At 35.1% G+C, this 12,066-nt stretch overlaps 1 protein-coding gene across 1 annotated transcript in view; it reads right to left on the bottom strand.

Moving 5' to 3' along the window:
* The window catches only part of myo19.S (myosin XIX S homeolog), a 55,259-nt gene that overhangs the window by 25,608 nt on the left and 17,585 nt on the right, over positions 1-12,066 (bottom strand). Inside the window, 7 exon segments of the mRNA NM_001095877.1 lie at positions 1,047-1,128; positions 1,131-1,192; positions 3,885-4,061; positions 5,439-5,552; positions 7,503-7,624; positions 8,180-8,253; positions 10,728-10,896. Of these exon segments, the coding sequence (NP_001089346.1) occupies positions 1,047-1,128; positions 1,131-1,192; positions 3,885-4,061; positions 5,439-5,552; positions 7,503-7,624; positions 8,180-8,253; positions 10,728-10,896 (800 nt within the window).

The raw sequence follows: 12,066 nt of genomic DNA, 5'->3' as shown, positions 1-12,066 counted from the left end.
GAATTCACCTTTATATTAGCTTTTATTTTATAAATGGACCAATTCTAACAACTTTCTAAATGGTCTTCATTATTCACTTTCTATGGGTTTTGAGTTATTCGCTTTACTTTTCTGCCTATTAGCAGCATCGAACTTAAAATGGTATCAGGATCTCTGACCCAACAACCAAAAAACATATAGACTGTGAGGGTTCAGTCTGTTATTACTTTTCATTGCTTATTTCTTTTCTGGTCTTCTATTGTTTTTCCATTCTTATTAGCAAGCTGCTGCCTGGTTGATGTTATTGAAGCTGAGCAACCAAACAGCAGTTGAATTTTCAAGCCCAAGAACTGCTGAACAAAAATGTAAATATTTTCAAAAACCACAAAAAAGTTAAAAAGGTAAACTAATTGCATTACGTCTTCAAATACTACCGTCTACATCATATTACATTAATATGAGCTGCACCTTTTTTTTTTTTGACAGAAACCAAGTAATGATACTGCAATGCAAGTCTAAACTCAGTGGGATAACAAGAGTGCTCCAGACCCCCTGCTTCCTCTATAGTTACGTCACTGATCAGACTTTAAGGGGGTTATTTACTAAAGTCCAATATTTTCTGGTTGGACTTTTAAAGGGGAAAATACCATTTCTTCTGAGAAAAAAACCCCTTTTTTTGTGATTTATTAAACCCAGATGGTGTTAAAAGTCTGAATAAAAAGGTACTCCATCTCAAACCTGCAGAGTTCATGTAGAAGTCAATGGCAGATGTCCCGTTGACAGTTAGAAGACATCCTGATCTGTGCTGGGTTGTACAATAACCCGAAGATTTTGTTGCTTTCGGGCAACAATATTTGTGAATATTTATTGATTAATACGGTAAAGAAAAAAAGTCCACGGGAATTTGGTCAGAGTGGCTTTAACAAAATGGAGAAAGTTTTGGTGTTTGATAAATAACCCCCTTAGTGTTGTTGTAGTTGAAATATCCTGTAGATTCCACATGTGCTTGAAGCCTATCTGAAATAAAGAACAAATCTTGTACAAAGATTATAAAAAACACAACTAACCTTAAATTTGGAAACTACAGTAACGCCTACTGCCCTGTTGTTAGTGGCCCCATAGACAAGTTTATTGTTATCTACAGGAAATATTTTTGACGTAGATGATCATCAGACTCCTGCAGAAGTTGGATGAGCTCAGGGGGAACAGGATCCTGAAAAAGAGATCAACCTATTATAACATGACTGAAGTGGAAATTAAATTATATTATACAGGTATGGGATCTGTTGTCCGGAAACCCGACATCCAGAAAACACAGAATTACGGCCGTCTCCCATAGACTCCATTATAATCAAATAATACAAAAAACTTAAAGAAAAAAAAACAACTTTAATTAATGATTACCTTTTTCTCTGTAATAATGAAACAGTACCTTGTACTTGGTCCAAACGAAGATATAATAAATAAGCAATAAATAAGCAAAATCAGCCTATTGAGTTCATTTAATTTTACATGATTTTTTTGTAGACTTAAAGACTTGTAGATCCAAATTACATAAAGACCCCTTATCTAGGAACCCCCAGGTCCCGAGATAACAGATCCCATTCCTGTATAAAGGTAAATGCTGGTCGTGTGCATATATAGTAAATAAAGTACCCCCTCTTGTAAAATATAAGGATGTTATAAGCTACTGAGGATTTTCATGACCGTATAAAAACACAAGGCGAACGCAGAGTGTTTTTTTATACAGGTCATGGAACTCCGAAGTAAGTTCTAATATCCTCATATTTTGCAACTGGGGGTACGTTATTTATTATAATACACAAGTTTCAGTGAGTCATGTGACAGAAATGACATCTGAACACACCGTTTATAACGGATGACATCAGAACTCACAGTTGAAAAGGATATAATTTACAAGATATGCATGGCTTTTGTGTAATATATATATTATATATATATATACTATATTATATATATATATATAATAATAGATAGATAGATAGATAGATTATTAGATAAATTTTATTAAATTACATGTTAAAAGGAGGTCCTCCTTTTAACATGTATTTAATAAAATTAATTTTTTTAAAAAGCTACAAAGGATCCCAGTGTGCACCTTACCTTTTTGGATTTTGTATGCAGCCGTAATTATAGATATCTTCCTCTCTTAGCATCTGTTTAGCCTCATTATGTCTTCATGCAGGAGTTGGGTGTCAGATAATCATTGATAGTTAAATCCAATATATGTTACAAGGGGGCTCCTTTTGCCTAGAAGATGTATTAGAGCTCACTTTATTAAAATCACCAGACATGTCTCGGACAGTTATTTTGTTAGATTTTGTTTGTACTGGAATCAGTTATTTGAGTGAACTCTAATACATCTGCTAGGAAAGGAAGCCCCCCTATAACATATATTGAATCATTCATCAGACACCCAACTGCTGCATGAAGACAGAATGAAGAGAAACAGATGCGATGAGAGGAATAGTGAATATAAACTTGATTATTTCAGATACAATGCAAAATTCGTAATTGATTGTATCTAGAAATTTTCTTACTTCAGTATGAGGAAGCTTTTATTAAAATTTCATTTTTGCAATAGCTCCCTTTTAAAATTATTAAGTTGGTCCTCCCTCTGTTGCTAACAGCCTTAAAGGATAACCAAACCTTAAAAATGAATACGGCTAAAAATGCCATAATTTATATACTGTAATAAATATATGGCCTGTAATATAAACTGATGCTACAAGGCCGATAATTAAATTTTGATGCTAGTTGCACTTGTTTCTGTGCTGCAATGTAGTAATTATCTGTATTAATTATTATTAGCCTTATATTAGGACATTTCTATGTGTACTGTATATTTTGAGCCGGTCCCTAAACTCCATAACAGACAGCAGCACAGAGCATGTGCAGTGAATCAGCAGAAAAGAAGATGGCTACTGGGGCATCTTTGGAGGCACATATCTTCCCTGCGAAAGGGCTGTGGGTCCCTTGGGCTTGTTAAAGAAGCCCAAAACATAATGTACAACATTTCTAGCATATTTCTTTACTTAAGCTTTAATTCTCCTTTAAGCTGGCCATAGATGCACAGATTGTACGATTTTGTCCTAACAATTTTTGTACCATAAAGGTTGATTGATTATTCAATTGACAGGTTAGAAAATATCGGTTGTGTAAACATATATCTGTGCATGTACTGCCTACCTGATATCCTTGTGGCTGTCAATACTATTTCTGGGACCTGATTTTCATACAATATCATTAATTGCGGTCTGTCAATCAATGGCCAAAACTTTGATTGATTTGTTTCCCTATTCCTCCTCCATTAAACTACAGGTGATATTATATGATATTATACAGGTGGTTTTATATTGGCAGTATTCTCCTGGTATGTGCTAAAACCAGGCTTTTCGGTCAGACTGCCAAATAGTGAAATGGCATTAATACCTTCAAGGGATCCACCCATATTAAACTTATAGTAAAGGGAAAAAAATTATAACATCAATGTTACATCAATGTTACATCATATCCACCAGATACAATATGTGATATTAATATGAAAAAAGAACAACAAACGTTTACAAATCCTCACAAAATGTTAATCCTAATTTAGTCTGGGCTGCTATGGCAATGGCTGCTAGTTATGGCGCTCCCCTCAATCTAGGGGCAATGGTGCAAACAGTTCACGTCCCACAGTTCATTGAAGCAAAACGCAGAAACAATTTCTGAAGAACACAACTGTCCAATATAGGTGGGCTAATGGGATGAATCAAAGGAGGCAGTCTTTTGTTCATATTGTACATCACAAAATAGTAGAAACCGTCAAATTTTCAGCAGCATACAACACTGATGTACAATAAAACAGTCAAAAGCTGTATGCATTAAGAGTTACTACAAACCTTGTTTTTTTCTGCCATGTCTTCAATCTGATATTGCACTTTACCAGCATAATGAGATACAATAAAATTAGGCTTTTTGCTAAATTTGTCCCTTCCAATACATTTGTTGTTAGAAAGAGCATTTTCTAATCGAGACTGTAGCTGTCCAGCATCTAAAGACCTGTTCAGACGACATTCCTAGAAAGAGCAATAAAAATCAGTCATGTATTTTTCCTATATACACAATAAGGAATGAGCTACTTTCACTATAAAGACCTGCATAAATGAAACCCCAGAAGACACAATTATCCTGCCTAAATATCAATGTAATTTGCAAAAAGGGAACGATCATGAAAAGAAGCATTCAATAGAAACCTAGGGGGTTATTTACTAAACTTCGAATGCAAAAATCACGAAAAATTCTTGATTCGGAAAAGTCAGAATCTGAAAAACCGGCATCTCAGACCTGTCGAGGTTGCATATAAGTCAATGGTAGAAGTCGCAATGATTTTTTTGATGTGAGCTGGGTTTCGGGCAATACCCAAATTTGTGAAAATCTGATTTTTTTTTCCCGAAAATTTGCTTTGCGGGAAAAAAAAAAATCAGATTTTCACGAATTTGGGTATTGCCCGAAACCCAGCTCACATCAAAAAAAAAAAATCAAATTTTCGGGAAAATGTATTAATAAATAACCATAAAAAACCGAGCGGATTTGACCGGAGTTTGTAGCAGAAAATATTGAGATAAATTCGGACTTTGATAAATAACCCCCTAGTGTGAGATTAGAACTCACCACAGAAAAACTCACTCACTTTCTATTCATTCCTATGGGATTTTTAAAAGCATATTTATCAAACAGTAAACTCCATTGATAAATGATTATAAAATCTCATTGGAATGAATAAGTTGTGTGTAAGATTTTCTGTGGTAAATTCTAATCTTACATTTTGACAAATCTGCCTATTAAATTTCATGATAATAAATTTCCTAATATAACTGATTTAAAATACTGTACAGTTTCTAAAAAAAAAAAAATCAGGTTACTCTTCAGTATCCACTTCTTATCAATCAGCCTTTCTTAATGTAGAAGTTGGAGTAAGAGCTTACTGAACAGTTAATTCAAATATATCATTGTCTGGACTCCCCTTTCTAGACAATCTAGTTGTACCAAATCTCCTTAAAAATGTTTTTTGACACAATGCCGTAATGAGTAGTTATGGCCAATCTGACCCGTTCCACTTTGCCAAAAATTTGCAGAAATTCGCATGAAATGCATTGAAGTTTATGGGTGACAACATTTTTTTTGACACACTACAAATTTTTTCACCTATTATGGACGTAATTTTTGCGGCAAAATTCTGCGAAAAATTTCACTAGTAGAGTGAGATGAATAGCTGTTAGGGGGATAATACAGTGCATGTTTATAATTTTAGAGACAGTACAGAATTTAACAGATTTAAGAGCCTATTGTTTCCATGAAATAAACTTTGGAAAGCAAAAGTTAAAGCAATTAAAATTTGGAAAGACAGATGAAAAAAGCCAAAAACAAAGAGCTGGAACACATAACTTGCCCACCTCATTTAACAAGGAGAAAATGCTAATGGGACTTCCTTCTAAAAGATCGACACAGCTCTGATTGTCCTGGTAGCTGATGAATGACCATTCCAGTCCTTCTGCTGCATACTCATCCTATGGAAAGTAGATAGGCATGAGAGACACACAGCTATTTCTCTCACCTATTTTTTTAACTGCAATTAGCTTCTGGTTTCTTTGTTTCTTGCTTAGCCCCAACATTGCCACCGGATTAATTGCTCAGCTAGATTTTTTTATTACACAAACACATACATACAGAGGGAGAGGACCATCTCCTCTACATTTCCAGTCTGAATTAAACCGCAAGGGAAATTGTAGGTACATGTAGGGCATCTGACTCTTTAATAGACCATTTTGTCTCAAACTCAGGGCAGCCATTCCGCGAATACAGGTGGCGAATACAGGTGGTAAATGTGTATCTATTCATTGCTAGGACCCCAAAACCCAAATTTATTGCTCTTCATTACATCTCAAAGGGGTCTCAAAAATCATTGTATGGACCACAGAAGAAAAAGCATTTTTCAGATTCCAGCCCTGGATTTACTAGCATACAATGCATGTTGATGTACCCACCAGTCAAAAAGATTTAAGACATGCCTTGTTGGAATATTTAGAATTCAGGAGATTTGAACCTCTAGATTTTAGCTACTTGAAAATATGGCAAAAAATATCTACACTTCTGTCCCCTGATTAAAAGTTTGCAGAACAAAAAAAAGTAAATAGTAAAGGTCAGTTGACAAAGACTTGCAATACAACGGTCTACTTAAAACAAAATATTAATGTTTCTTTTTTACTAACCCAAGTGTATATTTTTTTTAGTTGTGATATTGGTGTGTATGCAGCCATCTCAGGTCATTTTGCCAGGTCATGTGCTTTCTGAAAGAGCAAGCACTTCAGGGGAGCTGCTTTCAGGCAGGCTATTTCTTCTCCTACTCAAGATAACTGAAGGGGTTGCAGTGAGACGTGGGTTTTTACTATTGAGTGCTGTTCTTAACCTACCAGGGAGCTATTATCTGGTTACACATATATTTCTGTTGATGGGTTGCCCGGGGAGGGGGTGATATCACTCCAATTTGCAGTACAGCAGTAAAGAGTGACTAAAGTTTATCAGCATACAGGTCTCATAACTGAGGGCACCTGGGAAACTGACAATATGTCTAGCCCCATGTCAGATTTCAAAATTAAATATACAAAAATCAGTTTACTCTTTTGAAAAACAGATTTCAACGCAGAAGTCTGCTGGAGCAGCATTTTGCATTTTAAAAGAAAACATGTTTTCCATGAAGTGTGAAGTCCATCTGAACAATTATGCATCCTGACATTCATACATAATTTTAATCTGGAGTATACAAGCACTGAAAATAATAAAATAATCAAATCAGATTTAAGAGCTCATATGAAGGTGGATCTGGCAGAAGCAATTCTGTTCTAAAAATAATACTTTAGCTCATTTTGGATTGTATTTAAAGGGGTGGTTAATAGAATTGCTAATTCTAAAAAAAAAATGGTCACTCATGTTTTTATTTAACAGTTTTTAATTATTTTCCTTCTTCTTCTGACTCTTTTCAGAGGGTCAAGAAAATGCAAAGGTTACATAGCACATTACAGACATGCCCTGTCCAATACAATGGTGTTTTATCTATTCACCTGTCCTGCTATGTAACCTGTGCCTTTTCTTCTGTTTTCCAGCCCGAATGGCTGCCCCCATGGTTTTACAGCCGTGTATTTATATAAACTATAGAAGTCTTTCTGAAGCAAACACGCTAGTTTTACCAGTGCAAAGAAATAGTATATTTTAATTACTTTGATACACTTTCAGTATTAGGTGTTACTGTTCCTTTAAAAACAGAGGAGTCTGAGCTACCATAAACTGAATTGGAGTCAAACGATTTATGTACCGACTCCACAGCCCTGTTTATATAAATTAAAAAATGGAAAGTACTGTAGCATAGGACTGAGTAGGCTTAAAACATAGTTAATTTCACATACAAATTGGTTTCTGTATTGTTTTTGAACCCCACTGGTAAAACAGCAGGACTTTGGTACCTGCTGAGACTTTAAGTAATGAGAGACAAAATGCTGCTGAAGTTTCTCGTTGGCATAATTGATACACAACTGTTCCAGGTTATTCTCTGGAAAGGATTCAAATCCATAAACATCCAATAAACCTAGGGAACATACAATTATGAAGATTATTCTTTAAATAAAAATATATACAAATTCACATTTCTATCAATGGTGAGTTTACATATTTAATTGACATATTTAATTTAAAGTCTTTAAAAACAACCTAGAACTAGAACTACTCAAGTGTGAACAAAAAAGCACATACTATATACTGTATGCATGCATGTGTATTCTGGCAACAGCAGGGGAAAGATGTTTGAGGGGTGCAGTAGGCTGGCAGCCTAGGGGCACAAGATTTGGAAATCCGGTGATGTAGAATATCTCTTGCGTGTCAAGTTATTGATTAAGAAGGCTATGTGGTGAGCTTCCCTGCCTATATAGGGAATTTCTTGTGTCATTTACCATGGTCTACAGCACCATAACATACTCTCTTCTCTTTTAAATAATGTGGAAACAACTTAAAAGATTGTTTTGGTACTTTGAGTAAAAGCAGTTGAACTATACATTTTTAGAAATAAATATTTTATTCTAGCTTAAGGAAAATGCTTCACTAATTTTCACCTTTCACATTTATTTTATAAAAAAAAAAATAATACCAATGAAATTGTTCCACCGGCAGGACTCTGCACAAATATTTTCATTTATGACTGTTACCAACCACTCAAACAACCTAAAAAGAAAAAAAAAATACTATTTTTTTGCAAATGTAATGGGTAGTAGGACATATAAAATTTCAACTTTTAAAAAAGTAATATGCAGGGTACACATTTTTCTGTATACAATATAGTACATGTATGGGTCCTGTTATCCAGAATACTCGGGACCTGGGAGTTTTCTGAATAACAGATTTTTTCCATAATTTTGATCTTCATACCTTACACTTACTAGAACATGTTAAAATGAAATAAACCCAATAGGCTGGTTTGGATTCAAATAAGAATTATAATTTACATTTGAATCAAGTACAAGGTACTGTTTTATTATTACAGAGAAAAAGGAAATCTTTTTTTAAAAATTAATTATTTGGATAAAATGGAGTCTAGGCCTCTCTGTAATTTGGAACTTTCTTGATAATAAGGTTTCCAGATAACAGATCCCATATCCGTACAGCAGAAAATTTTCCATTGTTTACCAATTTTTATTAATGACTATTTTTCTTAAATTGAAGTCAATTTTCATGTTCCTCTCTCGTGTTTTAGTCTAGAAGTTAAATACTCCAGGTGCAGCCTCCGAACTATTGTTTGAATTATAACAGCTGATCTTACTAAATAATGTTCAGAAGAGTTGAATAGTTGAAGATAAGTAACGTATCAACTAATGTATGAGATTACAAAATTTTACATAACTGGGGGCCCTTTCGTTAGAGTTGATTCAGGCAGACGTAAAAAGATGAGAAACAAGACTAAAAACTTTAATATTATAAAAATGGTCAAAAACGATAAAACGAAAAACTATTTAAAAAGTTGTAATTTCTGGCGAACAACTGGGAATCAATAAACATGAAAAACTGAAAAAACACAACAGGACAATTTCCATGCCATTTTCACCTGCAATATGATTGAGTGCATTTTGCAGGAAATTCTTTTGAATCATCAGTGTTAACACAGTAACTCAGGTTGAAAAAAATACATGAATTGAATTTAACCTGTTTGTCCAAAAGCCTGCCTAACTGCTAGTGCCATCTGAAGCCATCTCCAGTTGGCTCCAAGACAGAAATAAGACTTGTCCCTGGATCCACTTTAATCATTAATTTCAGTAACCCTGTACAGGTATGGGATCCGTTATATGAAAATCCATTATCCTGAAGTCTTTGAATTACGGAAAGTCCATCTCTCATACACTCCATTTTATCCAAATAATTCAAATCTTTAAAAAAGGATTTAATTTTCTCTGTAATAAAACAGTACCTTGTATATGATCCAATCTTAGATTAATCATTTTTGGAAGCAGAACCAGCCTATTGGGTTTATTTGATATTTACATGACTTTCTAGTAGACTTAAGGCGTAAAGATCCAAATTACAGAAAGATCTATTATCTGGAAAAGCCCCAGGTCCCTAGTGTTCTGGATAACAGGTCCCATACCTGTATTTTCTCACTTGCTAAAAGCCCATCCAACCCTTTCTCGAAGCTATTTAAGGTATCTGACTAAAGCTCTCACTTTCAATTTCATCTTAAAATGAATTTCAGTGGATGATCTTGTGCCTGCTGTAAAGATCTATTGGTGAATAAAGAATATATATTTATACTTAATTATCATATCCCCTCTTGAATGCCACAATCCCAACTTGGCCAGCCTTTTTTCATAACAGAGAACATCCACCAGCTTAGTTGCTCTTCTTCCTTACTTCAAATATGTCCCTTTTGAGCACTGGAGACCAAAATTGCACTGCAGTTTCACATAATTCTAATTTGCAGCAATAAGGGTAACTATGGAATTTTGGTGATTTACCCAGTTTTGTTATACATAGGCACAGCTAAGGACACAGATAGCTGAGGTATCCAGGATGGGGATGCTTGATACACCTAGGCACTAGAAACTTCACTGCTGCATCAGAAAGGGAAAGCAAACTCCCACAAAATCAGTGTTGTGAACACTGTTATTGGCCAATTTCAGTAGCAAAAAGTGGTAATCCACGTTTCAGAGTGACAACTGTCATGGGCTCCCAAATGATTAAAATAGCAAGCAATACAGTTAAAATACAGGCAATTAGATGCTATCATAGAGACCCTGACACAGTACTTAACAACAGCATGGATAGTGCTATGTCTGAACTGGCCCATATCTGCAGATTTGCAAACACAACAAAGACAAGAAAACAAGAAGAATAAGAATCAAAGATAAAGTAGTAAAGGAAACAAAGGAGAGTTTATATAGCAATAGCATTATCGAATAGATGATGTAATCTTGCCAACTTAATATTTTACCATAGTGCATGTAGGGCATATTTAAACACTGTATAATCTCCTTTTAATACAATTTGTCCAAAGCATCATACATTGGATATTTTTGCATTACTTTCATCCTATCCCTGTGGCTAGAGTCACTAAAATTGGTTTACTGTTCTTAGTATCTTGTCCAAGAAAGTTTTAACTAACTTTTCGGTGCTTCCCCTCTGCACCTACACCATTGTCTTTAACATACCTGGCATAAATAGTTTTCGCCAAGCAGTCCCTCCTTGTGTCACACTCAGACTTTCTGCATGGCTTCTTAAATACTTGCTGTTTCCCAGCAGTTATTGTGCGAATGCTCAGCCTCTCCAGCAAGTGGCTAACAGGAATCTTCAGTAAGTTAGCAGCAATGCTGGCAAATTCTAAAACGGTTCCACAAAACACATGCAATTATTTTTTTTTCCATGGTGGCCTTCTGAAAACTTTTGCTGTCACTGTAAATATGCTTTTCAAATAAACAGGTACCTGTCAGCCCCAGTAACCAGTTATTACAAAACAGCATTCAAAGGCAATGGCATACAGGATGATTATATTCACCTGCAATAATCACTCCATTGTGCAATATTCCCATATGAGAATAATGAGAAGAGATTAGCCACCATTTCAGGCATTTGATCCAATAACGACCTCTTGAAATTTTCAGTGATCAAATACTCAGTGTAGGCATTACTATAAAACTAAAATGGTTGCAATATGGACTCTAACTTATGCAGGACCCATGTCCAATGTACCAGGCTCAGTGTCCTAGAGAAGGCATTTTGCTTATTTGAAATAGTTGTATTTTTATAGCTAGAGTGCCCCAAATATACAGAAGACACTTCATGGACAAACTTGACTTCCAGGTTGTCAGTAAAGTGTCAGGACTATATTTCAGATTGGTCTAGCTCTGAAGTTTTTTTTAAAAAAATCACTTAGCAAGACATACAATCCTGTGGATGGTGCATCCACATCAGTTACAATTCTTGAGAAGAGGGTGTCATCACTGTAAATTCTCCTGCTATATTTAAGCACTTGTTTTGCTTACTGCTTTTCTATTGTACAGTGGAATTTTAGATACATTATATTTCACACAGCTTGGTATAAAGACATCTAGAATTAGAGCTACACCATGCCAGTACTTTACCAGTGTTGCTTGTAAAAATGATGCTTGATGACAATGGTATTAATAGGGCAGAAAAATAATAATATAGAAAGGCTGGTATTTCTTCAAGAACAGGTGGCAACCCTAACTAGATTTTTATCATAAATAAACTAATGAGAGAAAAATGTTAAACAGAGTCAAATCAATACTATCTATACCACTATATTTATTAATAAAAATCGAGCTCCTGCTTAACATGAATTGTGGTTTGGAACTATGGTAACAAGATAGTTTATTAAATTAAAGGCAGCATTGGACTGGGAGCCCAAGGTCCACCAGGGCTGCTGGCCCAGGGACCCCACCACCAGCTCGCTCCCCCCTAAAACTCTTCTCTCATTACCTCCTCACATGCTCCCATTCAAGACTTTGCAAGGGCTGCACCCCTCCTCTG

This window comes from Xenopus laevis, chromosome 2S, assembly GCF_017654675.1.
Source record: "Xenopus laevis strain J_2021 chromosome 2S, Xenopus_laevis_v10.1, whole genome shotgun sequence".
NCBI lineage: Eukaryota > Metazoa > Chordata > Amphibia > Anura > Pipidae > Xenopus > Xenopus laevis.
Note: the sequence above shows the minus strand (reverse complement) of the source record. Positions and strands in the feature narration are given on the sequence as shown.